Consider the following 25,263-nt stretch of genomic DNA (forward strand, 5'->3'; position numbering starts at 1 on the left):
TTCAGCTTTGATGTGTAGTATAGTTACATAAAAATGGCGGAGAAATTGATTTTAAAAAAACTCATATAGCTCATAGCGAAAAGGTGCCCCAGGCCTTTAAATTAATAAAATGTTGTGCGAAAGCCAAGTGATTTGCAAAGAAGAAAACAAATAATAAAATCAAAATATAAGTTATATAATAATCAAATATAAATAATCAATAAAAACAAACAATCTGCTGTAAAGTATATCTGACATTAAGTCCAGCTCTATATAACACTTGGGTCAGTTACAAAAAACGGGGACCAGTGGAAATATACCGATGACGTTATTCATAATAAGTTTCAGCTCATATGTCCATGAGGATGATCTCAGAACAAGCACTAACCACTGAAATTAGCCTTTCGCTCAGTATTTTTTGACACTGATTACTTGGCTATGACCTTAAATCCGTATCACATTAATTCTGGAAGGAAAATGGTGCTGCGACCTTAACCAGGAATTCGCTCCTATGTTTCAAAAATGCAACACACACAAATATCAAGCAGATATAGTCGCATCTGTGCGATGCCATGTATTAATTTTACTTTTTATGTTGGTAGTAACGAAGAACGAAGGAGCTGGCTTATTTTCAAGTAGAATGCGCCTGTCACAGATACAATCTGGAAGATACAGTCGCGTAAAACGACTTCTCTTGGGTAAGGTGGCACGTAAAAAAGTCCGAAATCGAAAGCTACTCTTTTGTGCGCAATTTTCGTGATTTGGAACACGACCTTTCGAATTTTCCGCGTCTAGGGGCAGTTCTCAGTCACCTCATGTGGAAATAAGCAACGGCAGCTCGTGGTAACTTGCAGTTGACGAAAACTGACCACTCTAAACATAATATTTATCAACGTGACCTGCAAATCGATGAAATTCAGGTGACAACTCAAGGCATGGACATCCATTAAAGATCACGTTTGGCTTTTAAACAAAACAAATGAACAAAAACAACGAATCGAGAGCTTTCGGAATTTACCGACAACCACAGAGACCGCAAGTAGTTACCGTTTGCTCGTTTCCAGTGACTAAAAAACTGCCCCCAATTTCCCGCGTCTGGGCGCGGGTAGTTTGGAACGGCGTGTTCCGAAGCACGCAGATTGCGCGCGAAGGTGTGGATTTCAGACTTTTCGGATATGTCCAGCCTAATTTTTGGGCTAAGCCTCTTTAAAGTTTCTTCGCACCGCTGTATCTCTCGGGTGCAACTGACTCATTATATCGTCACTCTCCGGGCGAAGTATCACAAATGCCATGCGACGTTTCAAAATTTCTGCCGCCATTTTATTTTTTACAGAGACATTGTCGGTTGAATCTGTTTGAAAATTCCAGTCCATTTTATCAGCAGCACGAAGACTATTCAGTGAAACTTTTGGACAGCTTCGTTGAACAATTTATCTTTATTATAAAAAATAAAGGGGCTTGTGATGCTTTGGCCCGATGGTGACGATATGTAGATTAGATAGATGAGATATAATCAGAGATAGATTAGGCTACCTGACTAGAAAGAAGACCCGCAGTTGGGGCACGATCATCTGGGTGAGACTCTGGTATCTTTTCGTCCGGTTTCATGTCGTAGAGGCCGGACCAACCAATCCAGACACCCTTGTAGTCGATGACTACTGGAGCCACCGCTGTAACCAGACCGCCGGCACTGCAATCAAAACAAATCATCATTTAGCATATTTTCAAAATCGACACTTTTCTTTTACCTCCGTCGATCTAATCAAATAAAGAAAAGTGAACCTAGACCTTGACGTGAAATCTGAGCACTCGTGTTCCCAAAAAGAGTGGCATGAAGTCAAAGTGTAATTTTGAGAAAATATATTTTTAAATACTTATGCGGAGAGTTATACGTACATATGTCGCAGGCAATCAGCAATCGCCGTCAAATTGCAATCTGTTCGTGTTGAATCAACAAATTAAACAAGTTGCAAGTGAAAAAACGAGATAGGAAATAGTGATTTTTATGCTTTGAATTCAAACATACGTTATTTCCTTCTTCTTGATTGTGTGGTACCAGCTAGCGCACTCGCGAGTTTGTGAAATGAATCAATAATATGTGTTGGGTTTGGTTAGGTTAAGCAACTAAACTAACTCCTCGGCAAAGCGGAGAGTATTGCTGGATTTGAAGGCGTTCCAAGCTGAGGTCGTGCCTTGCATCTCTTCCCTAAAGAAACCTTTACCACATCGATGTTATTGCAATTGCAATTTATGACGAATTGACAAGCGCGGAGCTTGCAAATTGCCGGCGATTGCTAACCGCCTGTGATACAAGTCTAATCAAAACCTGTGGTATTTTCTGAACGTACGAAAAGAAAACCACTGCTTCTCCCATGAAATTTAGGAGCAGAAATTTTTAGATCATTAATTTATCAGCAAGCATACAGATTTCAATATAACAGCAGAGCTAGCTTTCAAATTTATCGATGAAGCTTAACCTAATTTACGGCAGGCCAGACTCATAAGGAAACCAAAATTACAAATCATTGGATGCATACTTATTGCAGATGGCAGATGTTTCCTGTTCTACCTCAAAAATTGTGGGCGACATGATATTGCGCGAAACCCTCATTTATCTCCCCTGTCAAGTCTATCCCTTCTAAATTATCATTCAGGAAACGTTACTGAATAAAGAGATAGTTTTTCGTGAATGCTTCAACGATTAACGGCCCTACTTTTAAAATTGTTAGAATGATTGAAATTCGAAAAACTTTAATTTCAGCGATTTTGAAGCAAAGTAAGAACTTGTAAAAACCTGTTTCTCATTTAATTGCATGGAACTAAAAAACACGCTTCTCTATACAATTTCTCTATTATTCTGTCATTACATTTAAATGTGAATGCAAAAGCTTGGAGAGAAATCGTTTACATCCCCAACGTATTTATTTGGTTCGTAACCTTTGAAGATGATTTCGAAGGTATAGAGCGGCTGTTTCCGACGATAAATTAACTCTGTATTTTGACCTCGAACAAATTAACGATATGAAGCGTTGAAATTATCACGAAAACATAACGAAAGTAGATTGCTTCATTTTTGTGCTAATTTTCTTTTCTGTGTGAGAGCCAGACGCTCCCTCCAAAATATTTCAGCAAATGAAAAGAAAAAAAATAAGAAATTAACAAGGATAAGACTACATGCAGCAGAGCATGCATTATACTATCTGTTGAGAAGATAAAAAAAACTTCACGGCCTGACAGAACTCCAACGTCCTTATGACGTCCAGGTTCAAAGGGCTGTCTCATATCTTGCACTCTCCTCTGAGACTTGACGCCCCGTGGGAAATTTCCTAAGTGTTAAGATTAAGTCGCGAAAAAAAAAATAATTATTAATATTGAGGAGGAGAACATTGTGATAAGAATGAGACGGAGTATGACTCGAAGACGCTGATAGCAGGTGTGGAAACATTGAACTCAGGTGTGGGGTGCTCTTTAAAATGAAAGTGATGAAAACGTGCCACCCACAAATCGTGCACGGCGATAGTTTGCTTATCACTGATTCGATGGGATTCCCTTATTCTACGCAATGTCAAAATAATTTAATAGACTAAAATAAGTCGCGAGGGTGACGAACCAGTACTGCCGTGTTTAAGAGGAATGTCTTGTGTATTTCCGCACCGTCGGCAAAATTGCCCAATCTACGGACTGAGCAAATTTTTCGCCAGACACTAGTTCTTTGATGGAATCTATGTTACTTCTGCACAGTTGACAGCCACATTTCTGCCCCTGTTTTGCACAGGAAAAAGGTAACGACAGTTATCTGAGTGAAAATTTCAAAAATCGGGTTTCAAGGTACACCTGTGTACTATACTAAGCTGCATCAATATGTGCACAAAGTATGCAATTCGAGCGTGAGCTTTGTGGTGTATAGAAACCGTGTTATAGAAAAAATATTTTTTTCCTCGATTTTCCGCGATAATTTGCTGTATATCAACACTTTACACAAAGTTTAATTATGATACCTTACGTCAGGCCTAAGCTACAAAGTTTTTAATTTGCAAAATACGCCGCAGACAATGACACTTGCGCACAGATTTCTTGAATCGATAAAAATGTAGTTACGGTTCTTTGGCCCTTAGCCACTGAAATAAGCTGTTGAGAAGAGCGATTTTCTCGAAAATTTTTGAAATTTGGTCCTTACGAGGGGAGGAGCTTTGGGGACAGTAGTGAACGGGTGGTAAGGGAGGGAGTGAAAATTTCATTTTGGAATTGGATCAGAATGGCGGGAGGGGGAGAGCAGGCTAGAAAAATTTTTGTGGGGGGCCCAAAAAAACTTCGTCACGCCATAGGCTTTGGAGCAAGTCGTTCTGTGTGCGATTGACGGATTTTAAATTTCAAATATGAGGAAGATTATTTGGATAGATTGAAATGGTAGCATCCAGATCAATCACTATGAAACGGGATATAAAATTAGAGAACATCTGTCCAACCTTAAAATATGGTCAAAAGCTTTGTTTTTAGTCGAGCATTAATATAGATTCATCATCGATCGAAGAGAAAGTTTTTGAACTTATGAGGCTTCAAAGGTTAATTTTTTGTACGCATATTTCTCGGTGATTGAATTGTAAACTGACATTTCAGCTCACCCCAAAAAAGTACTGAAGTAGCTGCAATCTACAATACATCAAAGTGGTGGCGATACGCCAAACCAGAAGTTGAAGATCCACAGTAATTAGGCGAAAGCTCTTCTTTACTATCAGTTAAGAGATTACACGCATTATCAGTAATTACACGTGCTTCGTCAGATACCACAAGATATCCCCGGTGCTAACCCGCATTATACGTATGTGCAATATATTACATCAGACTCCAAACCAATCTATTTCTTCAATTTTCTTAGTTTCATTTAAAGATAACAAGAGGGGAGGGGGTGGATTATCACCGATGCGTAGGCATGTCACCTACGCCGTCGAACCGCGAAGATAAGGCCGGGTTATTCTCCGATGCTAGTTTGGAAATACAATAAGTCGTATGCACTAGTCACAGCCGTAATTGATGCGTGACTCCCACAGATTACCCAAAAAAGTTATACTTGATCCAGACGCGAAGTTATTAATTTCGATATTAATCGAGGCATCGTTCTTCTAAAGGAGTTACGTATGGCGTCATTCGCCGCCGTAGTGTATCCCATGGTTTTCTCTATACCTGGCTTTTCCGGTACAGTGCTCGAAGCAACTGGTGTGAATGATGCTGAATAAAATAAGAACGCCGTAGTCTCATCACAAATTTTACGTTTTTTTTCTCTCGTACAAGAAAACTCCATTATTTTTTTAATAAATTCCCTCTGCGTGTTTCCTGACACAATCCTTAAAATATGAAGAATGCATTTACACTGATTATCTTGTAGATTAGCGTATTATCAGAAAAAAAATACTAATATTGGTTAAAATTACAGTGTTTGTTGATTTTGATGGTAGATTACGTATACTGATTGATGAATTCAGTCTTGAAGAGGCCTGATTCACTACCGTGTTGGAACCGAGACATAAATCTGTTTTTCCTTCTTTTTTTTGCGAAGGGCTGTGTTTGTATTCCTGTTAATACGCGCAGAGAGCTTAAAAGTAGGCAAATCTCACTTCAAAGACGATTCAGTATACATCTTGTTGTTCCCGAGTCACGAGTTATTTTACGTATACTTGTTACGGTGCCAAAAATTACCTCGGTTTTCCTCAATCAGAGGTTTCTTAGAAAAATCCGTCTTTAGGGGAAATTTTCGAAATGATGGAAAGTTAAGGAGATCATTTTCACAATCAGCTATATAACATCTACCCGGGCACATTTTATAATTTGAGGATGGCACATAAACTGTTTTTTATGTGTCGCACGTATTTCTTAATTTTCTTAAACATTTTCTTCACAGCACAACAGTGCTGTGATGGCTTAGCTTATGGATACGTCAGTGCAGAATCTCTGCTTTAGATATGCATTTTCGTAATTCATAGGTCTCACGTTTTTGTTCAAATCGAGGCATCCACAATTGCATTTAAAACCAACAGCAAGCATAATGCGTCATTATGGGATGTGATCAACTGCATCCCATATTGCATCACCCCTACTTGAAGGCGCTTTCGCAACTGTCGCGTAGTGCTGTCCTAAATCCCACTGCAATATTTTGCAATTTGCCCATTCATAATTTGAAATATTGAAAAACCAGTGAACAAACTTGTTTTATCGTTACAATTTGACTTTTTGAAGCACCAATATTTTTTAAATGTTCAAAATTCAGAGCTCAAAAAGCATCGAGGATGACTGATGAAATATTCTTTAAGGAGTGTTAAGAAAATATTGAAAACTAGTGAGCTATAATTTAATACAACTTACCTTTGTTTCCTCTCAAGGGTTCCATCTTTGTTTCTGTGTAGGACGAATGGCAGTCGGTTGGACACCACAATGAGAGGTGCGTTAATTCCTCCTTTCCCGGAGATGGGAGCACCTGCACATTTAAGAAACCAAGACTTTAGTACTTAGTAGTGACTTAAATTTATCAGACAGACACAGAAAGAGTGGAGAAATAGTTAATTCAGGCGTGTAGATGCTTAACTAACATACCTATTAGTACGTGTGCAGGCTAAGAAATTTTCAACCAGGCTAAAATTTATTTTGCTTCGATTGAAGCTATTTCATAAAAAGTTGACAGTGAATATAGGAGAGTACACTGAAAAAAATAATATGTTGTTTTAGCACATAGGATGCCAAAAATGTGTCTGGTGATCCCAAGATGCTGCTTTTACTGCCCTTGCAGTTTACTTTACATCCTATGAGTGCAAATTCAACTGCGTGGGCAATCAAGGTAGCGTCCTAGGATCATCAGACACTTTTTTGACATTCTAGGTGCTAAAACAGCATACCATTTTTTTCAGTGTACCGATGGTACTTTTTGCGGACTCACGCTCGTGAACTAAGTGAGAGATCCCTAAGGTTTCGATTCTTCAAATCTGATTTTGTCCAACCAGTCAAAGTGAGGTCGAACTAGGCTGCCGTGTGCGATGGAAAGAGCGCAAGTGAGCAACACAGCTGGGTATTCGCCTTCTATCCGCCGAGTAGGCAAAATCATCTCCTAAGAGTTCAAATAGTTGTATCCTCAGAGTTTGATCTGAATCTCTATTGCCAATGCAAATCCTTACTTCTGATATTGAGTTTCTCGATTGATCCCTCATAAACGCGTAGTATTTGTGTTGTATCTTATCAATAAGTCAAAACGAAGGGTATTTAAATTCCACCGCGTACAACCTCTTTTGGTTTTTGATCTGACAGGTTTCAATGGTGTGATAACAATATCCTTTAATAGAAATAATTAATCGGATACGTTTACAAAACTACCCTGGCGATATTCGAGGATAAATTACTGTTGGGTTAAGAGCCAGATTCAATGTGCCTCGAGTGTGGAGCTGAGAAAACGCATATTTCAATTTGAAACCTCCCGTTATCCTTCTTTTTATAGTTTGGAACATTTTCTGTATTAATTTTTGAAAACCACAAGAGACATTTCCCCATGTGAAAATTTGGGTGGGGAAGGGGAATTAGAGAAGATTATAAGCGATGATAATAGTTCTCTGTACTTTGAGAAAATGGATAAACGTAGAGATTTTGAGACGTTACAGTCGAGTTGGTTTCTAATTTCACCATCGATTCGTCTACTTCTTTTCTCAGTAATTATTATTAAACGGCTGGTTGTTTTTTCATAGTTGTTCGCAAATATTTCAAGGGACTGCGATTGATGATGATTCGAATCAACCACGGCTTCCGAGAAGCAAGTTTTGTGTAAACGGCTTCCAGAGATTCGCTATCAAATCAAAATCAACCTAAGAACATCAGACGCTGCCTAATTTTCTATCATGTTTCACTATCAAAACAGAAAATTAAGCAACCCTGAAGCTTGGAATCGTGCGAGTATATTCTTCATAATCTGGGGTAAATTCATAGAATGTTCAAAGGCGTAAGGTAATTATGTTCTCGGTGAAAAAGAAAAGAAAAAAATCAGATAGAATCAGGCAACGTGAAACGGAAACAGGCTGATTCCGGTTAAATCCGTATAATGCATATTATCACCCGATCATCTGGTCCCGATGAAAAAAAAAAAAAAGGTTGAAGCGTTCATATTCCAACTGTAGTAATTGTAAAGTGCAGTTTGACCTCCACTAATGAAAAAATCAATTGACCTAAATTCCCAAGCAACCGGGAAGAGAAAGTGTTTTTCTGCACGGTCTCAAAGAGGAGGGGGGAAATCCCAGTGCCATTCCATGATGCCGGTGCAACTGGACTAATTGCACGAGGTGAGTGCCTAAAAGTATGCACTTGTTGACGCATTCTACGCGATCGGCTTATCAACGCTGACTGATTTTCCATCTCGATGAGTGTCCGAATGGGGTCAAGGCGCCGCCAGCCCTGTTTGCCGTCCGCCGTCGCCCTGATTTCCGTCGCCGCCGTGCAAACATCCCAAGATCCGGCTTCCGAGACTTCTCTCCCGAGTTCCTCACCTTCCGGCCAAAGTATCACAAGCGCCATGCGACGTTGCAAAATTTCCGCCGCAATTTTATTTTTTTACACAGAAATTGTTCAACAAAGCTATCCCAAAATTTCACTAATTTCTTTTTCTCTGTAAAAATATAAAATGGCGGCGGAAATTTTGAAACTTCGCATGGCGCTTGTGATACTTTGGCCGAAAGGTGACGAATTGAGGAACAACACCGTATGAGCAACCGGATGTTGCCATAGTTTTTCTAACGAAATATTTACTAGGGAGTAAATTTATGAGTATTTTTCCTCAAAAATGTTGCATGCACCATATAAGATTGCGAGTAGAATTCTCTTTTAGCTCAACTAACATACCGAAGCCCGTTCCGTGCTCTCCGGGGTTGAGAATTTTGAAGAATAATCAAAAAATTAAGGCATGTTGGATCAGAATCGGGCAAATTACTATGCAAACGTTCAGAAAACAGCAAAAAACTGTAAAAAAAAGAAATGGCGGCAGAAATTTTTGGACATCACAAGGCGCTTGTGATACTTTGGCCGGAAGGTGACGATAGAAGACTACTCTGGGCTCTAATGTGTCTCTTCCGGTACAGTTAAAGACGGCTTTCTCATATTAACTGCAGACGTGATCGATCAAAAAAGCCCTTTTTATCTAAACAAAGAAATTAGAATGAAGTCTTCAGGTATGTTAAAAACTCACCAATTGAATCCAAACTAGCGGTGGACATGGCGAAGTAAAGACAATTTTTTTACAAAGACTGAGGTTCTCGAATATCGTAAGGAAATGTCACGTCTTGAGCAGAACGGACGGAGGACAGCGGACCAAGGGAGGAATGAATTGAGGAGGATTCGAGTCGATCAATTACACATGAGAAGCCCTACCAGTTAATTTCTCCTCGCTTCTAATTTGTTCCTCTCTGCATATTTTTCCAGCTTCTCAGAGGACCCCTCAGAGAAAACATCCTAGCATTCGCAGCGTCCATGAGCAGAGAGCGTTTAAGTGAAAATCGATAAGAGATGGTGAAAAAATATGTGTCTCTCCCAACTGGAGACCTCTCAGAGAGAAAATCACAAATTCCAAACGTTCTGAACGACAGAATCGGTCAAATTAGTATAGTGTGGTCTATCTCATGCTCAGCATATGGCTTGCAACGCAGATTCGTCGAAGAATCGAAAACTAGCGAAAATCCTGTGACTGAAGTCACGGGTCTATAGGTGCTCCCTAATAAATTATGATTTTAAATATGAATAATTTCATTAATTGGACGTATTTCTATGTATCAAACGGAGCTAAGCGCCATAGGGGGAGGAAGGGAGAGCATGGCTTGGATTGGCGAAAGTTGCAGAATGCAATGCTCGTTCTGTCTTACACTCGCAATGCAGTTTCCATTTCCATGGCGCTTAGTTCCGTTTGACGGAACGCGCTGTCCAGGATTCTAAAATTCTCAAAAGGAACTCAATTTGGCGCTTAGTTCCGTTTAACAGAAATACGTCCAATTAAGTGTGAGGTCAACCAAAGCAATAGACCCGGGCCGCTTGAATTGAAAAAAACTAAAGCACTAATAGTAAAAACTAAAAGCATGCGTAAATAATGCTAAAATTTTAAATACGCGTAGGTGTACACTAAAAATTCTCAATTTGGTATAAATCTATTTTGCTATTGCAGCTAAAAATGAGCCTGTTATGGTTCAACATCTTGCTTTGCTCCCTCTAGTATTTTTTTATAGTCTTCCCGTACCTACTCTCGTTTTTAAAAATTTACTCCTCTGTGTCTCTGCACAGGTAATTATTTCACGAGAATCTAAAATTGCAGTTGAAAGTAAATGGTTGAACATAATTAATTGACTGGAAGCCGCAGTTCGACTGAACTGCGTAACTGATTTGAAGTCTCCTCATCAAAAAACCGATGAAACGGAAGTATGACTTAAACATCAATCTTAGCTAGTAATTGAAAGGAGGAAAGATGATAAAGTATGAAATCGTATGATCAATTACATCATTTTGACAGCCTCGATCATTGGACCATTTTTGGCGTGTGTTCAAACCCCCATTTTCAAGAAATCTGTGACTCTTATCAATGCATCAATTTTATCTGTTGCGCGTAATGATAACGAAGATGAGTCACGGGGATTATTTACCCTTCCAATGAGAACAGTTTCGTACAAGTGTCAGAATCCATTGTTTAGTCAACCAAAATGTTTTCGCACCGTCATTTTTCCTAACTCTGGTTTCCCAAGATTTCGAAGAGAAGTTGTCGTAGTCCAAATGTAATGTGGAATGTAGCTCACACTCAAAAATATAATTTACGCACTCTTTTTTATGCATCAGTAAAAACATCTTTACAACGACACTTCGGTCGTAGAACAATATACTAGTTTTATTTAAAAAGTATCCTTGTATGTTGAAAGAGCTCAAGTTAAAATTCATTACATTTATTCAGAATTCATAGAGGGCACTTGGATGAATTAAAAAAATTTCAAGGAGATCATAAGGAAAATCTGTTAGCTTTTTTAGTACACTTTGACTACATCTTTTCTTAAGAAGCTTTTTTTTTTTGAGCTTACCACAAAAAGTTGCCACCGAAAATTTACGGACGGATCCGTAAACGCCAAAAAGATTTAAGCATACTGCAATACTTTTCCTTGTGTAAATTATTATTTACAGTTAGGTTTGTGTATTTGAAATTTTTCAAGCGCACTCATAAGCGAGAAATTACCGTGAATAGCGTGCGGTGCATTCTAAAATGTCATTTAAAATTCTACCTCGAGGGAGGGAAAGAAAGGGGGACAAGGCAACGTGAGTCGAGTTAGCTTTTTAAGGTGAATTTATAAGTCAGAAAAATCGTCATAATCACAAAAATTGTTCTGTTTGTCTAATAGTGCTTGCATAGTCTCCGGGAAAGAATGGGCAGGACAAAAAACCCCTTCAATTGTGCAGCGCGGCAAAATCAGTCCAGTGCGCGATATGAATCCTACTAAATGCGGATTTTTGACCATTCGGTCGTTTTAATTCGCAGGTACAAAAAACATTAAAACTCAAAAAACTTTCATTTGCTCAAAAAAAGAAGAAGAAGAAGAAGAAAAAAGAAATGAATCCATCAAGTCAAACAAGAAGGACTGATGAAGAGATGTATTTTCTGGTACACAAAATAAACTGATACGACTCATCCATAGTTACCGCTGATTTTGGCGCCAATCTTGAAGTGATATAAATACATTAACAAAATCAATGGTGACGCTGATTAGATCCACTCTTACGAGAGCCCTGACTGAGCCAGCCAGTTTTCCAGTAAGATTGGATTTACATGTGATGAACTAAACTAGAGAATCAACCGCGATTGTTGGTTTGCGCCGAAATTAGACACAAATATAGTTAAATCTATCATTTTTTGCCTCCGGATTTGAGGGTCTATTGAAGAAGTGAAGAAAAATTATTTAAAGCATGTGAAAAATATAGGAAATGATTAGGATGAGAGGTTATACGAATGAGGTGATCATGTCAGTGTAATACTTCTAGGGGTGAATTTAACGAATAATTGAGAGAGTTTTATGAAGAATTAAGTAATTAAAAAACAAAGGCTGAGCTATTACCTGACTTTACAAATATGTGGAATGATTGCGACTCAGACCATGCTTTAATAAAAAAAACAATGTGCAAGAGGATGTTAATATATTTACTTCAACATGGTGGACTCGCAAACGTTTCGACCAACACTTTGGTCTTCACCAATGCAAATACTTGTAAAGTCGGCTAATAGCCCAACCTTTATTTTTGCATTATGAGTAGCCGAAAAACCGAATAATCTCGTTGAGTAATTAATGTGCATGATTTACCTGGGCGGGAAAGCTTGTACTTGAACGACATGTTAATCCAAGCGATTGGAACTACCGAACTACGTTACCGACGCGTTTGAGTTTCGAAAGACGGACACTGGATAATACCGCAATTTTAATTAATTATCATAGATGAGCACGGGGAGCCCTTGCCTCTTAGGTCGGGTGCGAACGGAGTCAGAGTCCAGGTCAGTCTCCAAACTCTCAACAAACAGACTGTCTTATCAACTCACGTTCCGTTTTTAATAATTTGACGCCCGTCGGTGGTTGGTGTGGATGTGGCCGACGTCGCCTCGATCCCAGTCAAATTTTTCTGTGCTGATTCTGCAAGGCGCATGGATGCGAGCTTGACATTGCAAAGACCCATTGATTACATCGAGACAATGACATAATTAGATAAGCCTCGCCAGGGGTGGGGGTCGCTTTAGCCTCAACTTCAAGCCATGAATGGCGCCGAAAAATTACGATTAATGCTATTCGTTTTCCTACGTCATACTCGAGACAGTTTCATGTTAATATATAGCACCATTTCAGAAAGAGTGTAAACATTGATGGGTCCCATGCAGTGTTCTGCCCTCCCGGCCGCCATGCGTCAAATGCGCCTAAAATCGGGCCTTGGCGCCTAAAAATTAGGGGGGCTGGGCCATCATGGGGCCTAAAACATTTGACAGGTTGAACTTGCAATCTGGAAGCGGCGGTAGCGATGAAGCGATGGTGGCGAGGTAGCGATGATCTGTACGCACCGTGGCCATTCGCTATGGCCCGTGTCCAAAAATTTAATTTGGCTCCTAAAAAATAGTAGATGGCTCCTAAAAATTGGGCTTTCCGGTCAAGGTGGCGCCTAAAATTTTAGGGGGAAGGCAGAACACTGGTCCCATGTTTACCTTAAACGTAGAGTACATAGAGTCGTAATGTAAATGGAGAGCTGGCGCCATGTTCTTGTCGACGAGTTCCGAGCCCGGTGTGCGCCGAGCTTCGGTCACTTTTTCGATACATGTTCGATCCAAAATGGCGGTGTGGAATACGCAGTAATTCCTATTCTCTCCTTTTACATCGGATGGCCGGGTCCCCGTGTAGCGAAAACAATCGATTATGTATCGAAAAAGTAGCCCGGCGTGACACGGGAGTCTCAGAATTCGGGACCTGGAAAATGCTTAAAAGTGCGCCAGCTCTCCCACTTACACTATGACTCTATGTACTTTATGACCTTAAAGAACCAAAAAAAGGCGGTGACCCCGGATGGGAGGGCGTTGTCGCAATACTAGAGATCAGGGTTGAGAAGATTTTTTCGAATGTTCTTCGTAAAACTGGATTCTGAATAAATATGCCTTACTTTGCAATTTGAGTGAAGTTCACGATAATGCAAGCAAATAAAACTTCGTTTTCTATCATTTTGATTTATATCTATGCAACGGTCGGCATTTTTCATTCAATGTTGCGATCAGAGACAAGATACCCTCCATTGGTAGTCTGGCAATGGTGGGAGCTTTTACTTTCGAGACTTTCCAATTTCAACTTTTGACCTCCCTACTAGGTGGATGTTCAGCAGCGTGTTGAGTATTTCGTTTTGAAAAAAAATGAAGTTTGGTAATCTAGTTCTGCTCATGACGTCATCCAAAGCTCATCATCCACCTACATAGGTCAACAGCCAAAAAAAAGGTGACGACTGCTGCTCCCTTATAATCGTCCATGAGGAAATTTTAAATCCCCGAAATAAAAAGTTTCTACAAGTCGCCAAGAGGCCAGTTGAGGGTCTCTTTGTCCCTGGTTGCAACGGCTCCAAAAGCTTCCCCGAGAACATATTATAGGAGGATAATTTAGACCAAAGTTTTACACAGGAATCCTAGTAATTTAAAGTAAGCGATCAAGTCTACAGAAACGCTTAAACATATACTTAAAAAATAATCATTATCAACTAAAAATATTGAGATGTACCTCCCTTGCTTTGCACTTTTTGCGAAGGAGTCCGACGCTTTTTTTCAATTTTGACTCTTTTTACCGTACTTAAAAAACCGATTAACATCCAGTGCCTACGCTGCTCATTGCTTCATATCTTGAATCTATAAATGTGTGTTGATGGCTTATTATGCTAATAATCAAAAAAATTCAGATAGGAAGACACTAGGAAATTTAAGGGGTCATTGCTTTCACATATGTAACCGTATAACATCATCATAAAGTAAAGAAAGTTCCCCATGTTCGCTCCACGAATCAGGAACGAAGAGGAAGACAAAATGTGGCGCAAAAGCGTGTCCAAGGCAGAAAGTTAACGGCATGTTTTGATTGGGAAGCAACAAGCAAACGAGAAAAACGGATTTTTATCGTTGGAAGTGAAGGTCACAGGTCAAATTTTGTAGTTGATACGATTGCTCTGCCATTACTTGAGGGACGGGGGAAGCAGTGGCAATGTCTAGCGATACGCAACATTATAAAACGACTTCTGCGTTAGAAAATGTGTTAGAAAAAGAGAGGTTAACGATAATAGCGCTTTTTGTCACATCTTCATAGAGAAAGTTCTGCTTTTTAGGTGAATCTACATTGGGAGTAAGCAAACAGTCGTAAATCAAACAATGTATTCTAAACTGCTAGTTTCATTATGAATTTATAACACAAAACAAATCCATCACACCTAGTTTCACATTAAAGCTGTTTATTCCTGTTTTTTTTTCTTATATTTGAATAAAAGCTGAAACTATACTTGCACAAAAATAAATAGAACTAAATTCCATAATCCTCCCCTTCATTGGAAAAATCACCAATTACTTCAATTTTCCCTTTCTTTTTTTATTGATAGGAAAACGGATGGAGGCCAAAATAAAAGAATGAAATACATGCAAAATTAGCGGTCCGAAAATGTTCCGTTCAGAGAATTCAAAGTAAAAAGGAGAAGATAAAGAAAACTAAAAAGAATTAAATATCAAAATAAAATAAAATGGAAAATCAAAAATGAAAAGAATCCTACTTACATTTAAAAAAAAAAAAAAAAAAAAAAAAAAAAAAAAAAAAAAAAAATGCAGCGTCAAGCATTTCAGAACTCGCCCTTGGATCTCTTCCCTCCCATTCGTAGAGAGAATTATTTCGACATTATTTTCAATTATTTTCGTTTCCCCGACAAGAAGTAACTAGGTCTAAAATCGCGTATTCTTCAAAATCCGATTGATCATAACAAAAAAAATTATTTGGAAAAATAAAAAAAAGAAAAAAAAATTAAGTACGCTAGAAGCCTCGTGGTCCAAAATACTATATTTCGGTTCGAAATCAGCACATTTACCATACTTTTTCCCGTTTAGATCAATCAAATTTTGAAGAAAACTCGATTCCAAATATCTGGTTGATAATTCCCCTCGGTGACACGGCAGTTCAATCATGATTGGAGGCCGTTCACTGAATACGTGACGCCACAGGGAAGAGAGTATTTGAATCTACGTTACGAGCGCATCACGTGGGGTAGAGAGGGGGGAGGGGTTCCAAGGCCGCGTTATAAAATGCTTGACCCATTAATTTTTAACTTTTTTAAAGTAAGAAATATTTTCATTTTTTCTTCTTCATTTCAACTTATTTAAATACTTCATTTTAATGGATTTTTTTTTTCATTTCCTTGATTCTTTTATTAATCTCCCCTCACTTTGAATTTTCTAATCAGAGAATGTTCGGACCGCTTATTTCGCATTTATTTTCTCCTTTCATTTGTACTACTAATTATTTTTCTCCCATTAAAAAAGAGGGACAAAAACGGAGAAACCGATTTTGGGTGGTGAGCAGCATAACATTAAGTTGGAAGATAAACAAGGAATCAAAGGCTACTCGGAGTGTAAGCACTTGGGAGTACGGTTAACCCGGGATGAAAAGACGGATAAAGCTATTAAGTATAGAAACATTCTAAGAAATAAGGCCTTAGCGATGTCAAATAAAATCCTTTAGCATTATCGAATTTCGAAAGAGGGGAATTTACATCATTATGGTTCTAACGTCTGGATATGAAGTTTGGCAGCTAGAGGAATGGACTTAGGATATGCTGAGAGCATCAGAGATGGGTCTCTAAGGGAGTCAGCAGGAATTTGTATAGGAAAGGTCGGGTCCGTAATGACAGTATGCGTCAGATCAGGGAATTGAAATTGGCACCGTATTCTACTTTATGACCAAACATTTGGTCTGGTATGGTCAGTGGTCATGTGAGGAGAATGACGGGGGATTGGCTGCCAAAAATTGCGTGTTGGGATTCCTCCTGGGAGGAGACGAAGGAGATACCCAGTAAAAAGGTGGTGTCACAGGGTTGAGCAAGAAATAGGGGAATGCCAGCTCCCAGAAGGCCTTCAGGAGGATAGGGCTCAATGGCGGTTAGGCGTTGCAGCGCGCCATAGAGCGCTGTAAAAGCGGATCCTGTGTATAACTCTGGTGTATGTATGTGAAAAAAGAGAGGAAAAACTGAGGTTATCAGTGATTCTCTCATCGATGGGGAGGGCAGGTTAAGGGAAACGCTAACATATTTAGTAGGGATGCTTTAAATCTGCATCGTACAGAGGGAGGTCTCTACGGGGTCAAAATTTTATGAACGGCCCCTCGTTGGCGTGCATTGTTTACGATGACAAAATCTGCTGAGCGAACAGCGCAAGGGTTAAAAACCTCGAAGCGACCACGTGATCTTGCGCACTTGTTCCGTCGTTCGAAGCTAAGCACTGCTAATTGCTCTGCGTCTTGTTTTGGCATCGCTTGTTTACGCTATTTGCACTAATAACTGCTACCAATAGCCATTAGCCCGCGGTAGATCACCCGCTGCCGCCGTATTTGATAATGCACAGTGGCATCAGACGCTTCCACATGCAAACATCGGGTGTTGGAATCTCTGACTTTGCAAAAATTGTTTAATTTGAAGATTTTATGTGATATGTATTGTGATATAAGCCGCTAAATCAGGCCCTCGTAAGGGCACCAAAATACGCACTCTCGTGGGAGTCGTGGGGCGCCAAAGTTCCTTACAACCACCGCCTCCTCCCTCCATCATGAATTTTTTTATGAGGACTAATTCAATGGAATCAGGGGTCGTTCATAAAATATGTCATGTTTTCGGAGGGGGTGAAGAGTTAAACACTGCGTTACGTTACTTGCCAATTTCGAAAAGCTGAGATGAAAAATGGACGAGAAGTGGCAATGTTCTATCCAAAATTAATAAACAAAGTGTTACGTAATTAAGTCCGGGGGGGGGGGTCGCAGACCTGTGTTACAGTGCGTTACAAGGGGAAGGAAACAAAATTATTCGATTTTTAGGGTAACGTATTTTAGGAGCGACCCCTTGGTCAAGAATGTAATGATATCAAAACTCTTACGTTTCATATCAAATAATGATAGGTACAGTTCCTTGTTTTTGAACAAAGTGAATTGCGCGATTTTTGAACTTTATCACTGGGGGAAGCGGGCTCATTATCACGAAAAACGGTATTTGAGGGGAGGGGGATTTCAGGTTGCACCCTTAAAAACTCCATTTGAGGATTTTTTGGTGTGAGATTTGTTTTTGCTCAGGCTGACACCATTCTAACTTTACTTATGCGAGCAAAGTTCCGAACGTAAAAGGACATCCTGAATCGCGTAAGAATTTCCGACGATGAACGGAAGTTTTCTTGTTCCGATGGAACTTTTCGGGTTGTCGCAACAAGAAAACCCTGATGACTTCAACATAGCCAGAAACTGCCGAGGAAAGCTATGTTCTTAAGATAATGATCCCAATTTTTCTCTTAATACACTGGTGTTCTTCCCTCACAGACCACGAGCTTGGCGAGAATTTCAGACAGCGAGCCTCCGCCGTGATCAGAAACTTCACACACGAATCAAGACACCTCGGACGGACAGCAATTTAGTAATTATTATCAACGATACATCGTGACGCTCGCAATCCTCAAAGAATGGTATGCTTTGGTTTTTTCAATGGGCCCATGCATGAGGCGTGAACGTAACTATCAAGGAACCCGCGCCCGTGACTACATCACACCTCATTCACGTGGTCCCCAGCTCAACCCACTGTCGCAAAATCATGCCGATTTATTTATTAAATCGCAGATTATGTAATTAATTAAATATTTGATTTTCCATAATCAAATCTATGCACCTATGCGCCGGCCACCTTGCGCAGATCAAGGTTACGAAAATAAGATATGCAAATACCCGCTGGTGGAAATTTGGAGATCAATTCTGCTCTCCTACGGAAGAACGCCGTATGAGCATTCGAATGTTGCCAAATTTCCTCTCAGAAAATATTTATTTTGAAGAAAGTTATGTATATTTTCTCTTGGGATTTGCAGGTGTTTCATATCCAAATACAAACAAAATTCCCTGAGAAATCGGTAGAAAAATATACATACATTTTCTGGATTTTTCGTGATTCCTTGAGGGAGGTCTGGCAACATCTCAAGGCTCATACGGCCTTTTTCCTTAGCACAGCAGAATTGGATCAGAGCTGAGAGACTAAATGCTTTGGATACACGGAGTTCAGGCGGAAATAATATATTTTAGAGAGATAATTTTCTTTTCTTTTGTATTTTTGGTTTTTATGACTTATATTCCATTTTTGGAGCCTTCAAAAATGGACATTCATTAATTAATTTCACTTGATTAGATGAATGAGAAAATGATCGAAAATTCCCTTATCAGTGGCATTACTAGGCGACAGTTTGTGTACTTAATCACCGTTATCAACATCGAGCTCACGGGTGAACATTGATTGGCTAGCCAAGCCAAGGTCTTCAAAATATTTTCTTTGGTTAGAATAGTACAAAAAACACGGTGGTCAAAAGTTGCGTCAAATTTTTACGAATGCGTTGCAAGCCAAAAAACCATTCTGGTGGTAATCTCGACGGTCAGTACCAAAGAGTCAAAAATAGAATACGAAACGTTAGTATTCAAGTACGGAGAAGGATGTTATCTGGCCTACCGCGAATATTGAAGGCGAAATATCAATTCGCGCAACCTCCATTCATGTCAATCCTGTTTCCCCTGAATGTTCAGTCTAGAAACGCTGCTGGTTTCGACAAAATTGATGAAAGATGATAGTATCTAGTCTGTTGCCGTTTCATGCACTCTTGCTCTCCTCTGGAATAGACAGGATGCCTTACTCTAGCAAACTATTTCTTTACGGCTCGAAATGAACCGACGAATATTACGAAATATTTATCAGAACACTGATTATGAGACCGAGGAGAGGCACCGTAAAGATGGGAATCTACATTCCAAATAGGCATATTTTTCTCATTATGATTATAAGATTTATAAGAACTTTTTAAACATGTCGATGGTTGCACTCGTGAGCCACATACTACGATTGCGAAGTTTCATATTTCAGGTGTTCCATCAAACAGGGGGAACATTTTAGAGAAATGAAACATTGAAATTGATTAGTTTTTCAAATGTAAATCAAGTTTGACAGAAAAACTGACACGTTATATACCAAGATACATGGTTTCTGAGTTTCTCTATCACAGTCTCCTTCCTTAGGAGCGTTCTATGTATTACAAAATGCTAAATTTACGATTGATTTCATTTTATTAATGCTTTAGGATTTCATAAACATAGTTTTTAATTTCTTGCACGGTAATCGGACGAATCTAACTTCATGTTTTGCATGAAACGCCCCTCCAAAAAAGTAATCAGCTTATGTGTTCTTTCATTTGTTTGTTTATTTATTTTCATTTTTTCCTTCTTTTTCTTCTTCTTTTTCCAGCATTTTCTCGCCCCCTCCTTCCCCTCCTCCAACTCTTCCTCCTTTTAGTCAAAAAAAATACTCCCTCCTCATTAAATTCCGGGGGTAAACCAAATCACACGAATCAACATACCACTGCAGATCCTCATACGAATATACACGCTGAATTCCAGGCATAAGAAATAGGGTACAGTTTCCAAAACAATATAGGAAGAATGTGCTATCGGTGATCATTGAACATTAAAATAACATGAACTTTTAGTGAAAGATGCGTTAAAACATAGGAGATCCTGTGTATCTCTTTTTCGTCATCTTGATTCCTTGATAAAATCACGTATTCGAATCAAGGGAGCTGTCGAGAGCTCGTCAAACTAATTTTTTAGACGGAGGTATGAAATTAAGTTAGTTTAAGGAAATGGAAGCTATATACTAATGAGTGCATGAGTGCCACGAATCAGCGTGAACTTGAAAGGGAATGCGTCTAAGCATTTTTATTTTTTAACCTTCGAAAAGTGTCGAGCAGTGCTTTTTGTTGATGCTGTGAGCTCCATATAGACATTTAGAAATGCACAATTTAATGGGAAAAAAGTCGACTCAAGGCTGTCACTATTCGTTGAGAACTAAAGAAAATGAAACGACAGATACCGTCGCCTCACAGTGGATCGAGTCAATAGGAGAGGTCGGACAAAATTTGGAAACTTTAAGAGCTTGTAATTTCGTTTATACAAAACTTTGAGGTTCTAAAAGCGGTTTCATTGGTTTTCTCGTGAAATTTTCTTCAAGAAGCACCTTTTAAAATTTAAAATGTGACGAAATGAGCATCAAAATTTGCGGTTTTAGTCAAAAATTTCACGTCTAACCTCTCTAATTGATCCGAACCACTGTGCGGCGGCGGACTTTCACCGATGATAATTCTCGACAGCTTCATATGAGCAAAGGAAAACTCCGCCGTACTTTGAAAAGCGAACGAAATTCATTCAGAACTGCGAGGATCCTAACGCAATTGAGTTTTTGACATAAAGTTTTTATGAAGCACCGTTTTTCCCAAAAAGTTTATTGAGTCAATTATTACTGATCATAGAGACTTGAATCGAACAAAATAAGGCATACCAAGAAATTCATTAGTTGGAGTCTAACATAGTGGAGAATCTAAGAGATGGTCACGGTGGCAACTCCCCTCCCCTTGGGCAAAAGGCATAGAGAAGATAGAGGAGAAAGGGAGGAAAGGGGGGAAAAGGAAAACTGAGAGAAAAAAAGAGAGTGAAATCAACATGCCTTAAAATTTACTACAGTGATTTTGAGACCTAACTAAGCGACTGCTTTGTCGCATATTTCTCCCTGATACCATACACCTCGGAGGCAAAAAGTGTAATTACTGAAAAAAAATTAAAACAACTAAGAGGGGTAAAAATCCGCCAATTTTGAAAATTCAAATACTTCACGAATCTTAAGCTAGAACTGACTAAAACTCAATCTTAGACGGTTCAATATTATCTGAAAGAGACCCCTCGAACTACCCCTATCCTCTGAGGGCGTTCTCTTTTACCCCCATATTGCATCACCAAACGCCCTTCCCCTGATGCCCGCGAGATGTCTCTGGAACTAGGATAACTTACTGTGAGGGCAAGATATGTAAATAACAAGAAATTCGAAAATTGGAACAGAGGCCTGTTGCTGCACAGAGATTTTATCTGGTCTACCTTGGCGAATTGGAAAGGTACGTTCCCTTCATATACCTTCCGTGTCATTTCTGCCTCGTGTAAATTTTCAGTCATAAAAAATGCCTGTATCCGAAAAAGCCACCCGGCCATTATTTGATGTCCTACCCAGATGCATTGATTTTCACACACACACACAAATCCGGGCAAAAGGTAACGAATTTAATTCATACATATACCTCATGACAGTTATACTCTCCAATAATGCGCATATTACGTGGATTAAACACTCAAAAGACCACTAACTTATAATTAGAATCCAGTTCCATTATTTGAGTGGATGAGCTATCATTATTAATTGATTTAAACTGCGAGAAAAGAACGAGACGAGTAAAAATACCCATCGATAATGCGTTCCTTCACAGCATAAAATCTACTTTTTTTCTAGATATACTATGAATGGAACCAAATTGGCTTATTTCATCCTCGGAAAAGCGAGATATTTTTTGTTGTAAAAATTTTAAAGTCAAACCGCACTTTCGTAAATAAAGGTCATTCCAAAATCCGCCTGCAAAAATGTTCGCGAAAAGATTTGCACAAGAGACATTGGTTGGTGAAAAAAATAAAAGGAGTTAAACGCCTGAATTTGGTTATTGGAGAAAGATCAATTAATTTGATTGAATTACACAATGGATTCCTCCAGGAGGACCATCAAAACAGTTGTCCGGAAGAAATTAATACGCTCAATACAAATTGAGACATTTTTTTGCAGAAACGACGTATTAGCTCCGTAGTGCCGCTCATATCGTGCAACTTTGTAAATAACTCGAAGCAAACCACGAAAACGCACATGTTGATCATTTTTACGAGATGTTAAGTCGAAATGAGGTGAATGATGAGGGTAAAATGTCAGTAAGACTTTCATATTGTTTTTTTACAAAAATAGCACGAAATAGCTTAGTCTGATCAGCATTGCGAAGAATACTTATTAGTCGTTTCTATGGTGAGAATTGAGTCATTTGATCATGCACACTAGGACTGATTTGACCGGAATCAGCCTGACTATATCAGGCATCGTTGCCTAATTTCCCCAATGTTTTATTCGTTTATCAAGAACTAAACGACATTATGACTTGAAATTTTGTGCGTACATTCGTAATAAGGTAAAGTAAATGATTGGAAAGTTTCGAAGCATTACGGAACTTAATTTTCCCGTGAAAACGTAAAATAAGAGAGAAAATTAAGCAACGTGAAGCTGATTGGAGGTCTCAACCGGAATCAGCCGAATTATATCACACGTTGCCCAATTTACTCTCATTAATAACTTTTCAACAGAGAACTAAGTCACTCTGAAACCTGAACTTTTGTGCGTATACTCTTCATAATCTCAGGTATTAATTCACAGAAAGTTACAAGCCTCTATGTAAGTTCGTATCCTGATAAAAATTAAAACACGAGAAGAAATTAGGCAACGTGCAATGGAATTAGGGTGAATCCGTTAAATCCGCCCAGTTCTGCTTGGATCCCTCCAATTTACCGTCGGGGGTGGATAGGGACCCCGTGGGCACCGGAATGTGAGAAAAGCCAATGATGAAGGAGCACTTACCGAAGATGCTTTCCTGCACCACTTTGCTGTTACGTCGCACGGTCCACATGATTTCACGAGAGTACTAACGGTCACTCACTAAGAGGCGGTCCGAGTAAAAGTGAGCTTACCGTCGCCACGGATTTTCGACCAAGCGAATGACCTAAATATATATCTAAAGTTCAAAGATAAACTGATAAAATCACCCGTTGATTTTATTTATTTACTTTGACCAGCTCAACAATTCTGATTCCTTTGGCCGTCGCCACCGGATTTCTGATTCTCGGGACGGCCCAAGGCGCGTTCGAGGGGGCCTTTCGGATAGCGCGTCAGCGGTGACGTCACTGTTGGTGCCTCTGATATCGAGCGCACCGTAATCGTAACCGTTTCTACGGAATCGCCTCTTTGATTATCAACGTTTGCTTCGAGAAATTTGCTTGTGATAATCATTGACGCGCCAGGTGGGGGAGGAAGGGGCGGTACCTCCTCCACCCCCTCACCCTTCTTCACCTGGAGAGTCGGGAGTGGAGGCCAGAGTGGGCGAGAAAAAAGTGTAGAGATCAGAGCAAGAGCGGTTTCATTTGTCGTTTCTCAGACGAAAGAACGTAATTTCATTACAAGGTTGCAAAATTGCCCACAGCAATAAACTTTTAATGAGAATATTACTCGGGCTGCGTTTAACAGAAAGGAACCAAGCCACATCAGCTATTGCCAAAAATTAACTGGGCAATTTAATTTTTTACAAGGGACGTTTGTGCGGATTTCTTTGAAATTTTTAAGGAATTTGCGTCGTACATGCAGAAAATTCACTGAAATTTACACACAAATCCGGACAACTGTTTTCATGTAAAAAATTAAATTGCCCAGTTAAATTTGGCAATAGCTAGTGTGACTTGGTTCCATTCTGCTTAACGCGCCCACCTAACAGTTTCTGCTCAAAATTTTGCTGGATTTTGCGCGCCATCAAAAAAAAAATCTGTGGAACTCGCAGTTAGAAACGCCCAATAGTTTTGATGCAGAAATACAATTTAAAAGTATAAATCATGCAACGTTGGAATTATGTCAGGCTCCATCATTTGAAAAATGACGAATCATTGCATTACAACGGCACGACGTTTTTCCTGTCGAATTATGTATTTCTTCGCATATTTTATACTGGGCATTCAGCGACTTTTTGTTGGGTCACGAAGAAAATTAACTCTAAAAAGAAAATTTCCAGCCGCTATTTAATAGAATTATGGATTCTCAAGCAAAACTTTGCAAATAAACAATACGATTAAGTTCTTCTTATACTGATCCCCTCAAATTTTGGATGACAATTTTTAGCCACGAACCTCTCGTCGAAGTAGTGACATTCATTTTTAATATTATCTACAAGTTGTTGAAGAACATGCATGTTGGTGGAAAATCGTTAGATATAAATACGATTTTTTGTCATTGACCTTTGAAAGGCAAGTACCGACTTTTTCATTTGAAAATAATTATCATTTTCCTGAATTTAAACTCTACGGAGAAATAATTTTTTTTTTTAAAAAACTTCAAGATAACTGATTGTTTTGAAAGAAATATATTATTCAAATTAACTTGTTTGCTTCAATTTCATGGAAGGAATGAAATTGACAATTTTTTTTTCCTTCGTCAAGGCTAATGAGGATTTTTTCTCTTTTTCTCTATTTTTTACGAGTATTTCAGTTCCTACGACCAGCGGCTGGTCAAAAAAGCGCCAGCTATCGTCCTGTAGTTACGATAACTGTCGCACAGTAGCGGGCCCATTTTTAAGCAGCCACTGGTTGTGACGACTGCGTCCTATTTTTTTCCAAGTAAGGTTTTTTTAGAAGAAGAAGAAAGTAACATGATTACCACGATAGATTTTCTGCACCATTCTTAAATATCTGGCGAAGAGTATCCAATATGCACGTTGTCCGACAGAGATCGAACTTTTTTTCACTTTTACTTTACACAAAACGAATAAATAAACGACAGTGATGAGTAGAGGGCAAAAATGGTACCTAG

The 25,263-nt window shown here is 39.1% G+C and overlaps 1 protein-coding gene across 2 annotated transcripts in view; it reads right to left on the reverse strand.

Annotated features, from left to right (window-relative positions):
- The window catches only part of LOC109031271 (uncharacterized), a 34,925-nt gene extending 11,357 nt beyond the window's left edge, over positions 1–23,568 (reverse strand). The window contains exons 1-3 of one of the 2 annotated variants that reach the window (XM_072299130.1): positions 23,272–23,568; positions 6,337–6,448; positions 1,513–1,669 (exon numbers count right to left, since the gene is read on the reverse strand). In XM_072299130.1, the coding sequence (XP_072155231.1) occupies positions 1,513–1,669; positions 6,337–6,448; positions 23,272–23,320 (318 nt within the window). In that variant the 5' untranslated portion in view covers positions 23,321–23,568. Of the gene's footprint in view, positions 1–1,512; positions 1,670–6,336; positions 6,449–12,320; positions 12,628–23,271 lie in introns of those variants that run through there. The other variant, XM_072299131.1, reaches the window with a different exon arrangement.
- Between the last annotated feature and the right edge of the window lie 1,695 nt (positions 23,569–25,263).

This window comes from Bemisia tabaci, chromosome 4, assembly GCF_918797505.1.
Source record: "Bemisia tabaci chromosome 4, PGI_BMITA_v3".
Classification (NCBI taxonomy): domain Eukaryota; kingdom Metazoa; phylum Arthropoda; class Insecta; order Hemiptera; family Aleyrodidae; genus Bemisia; species Bemisia tabaci.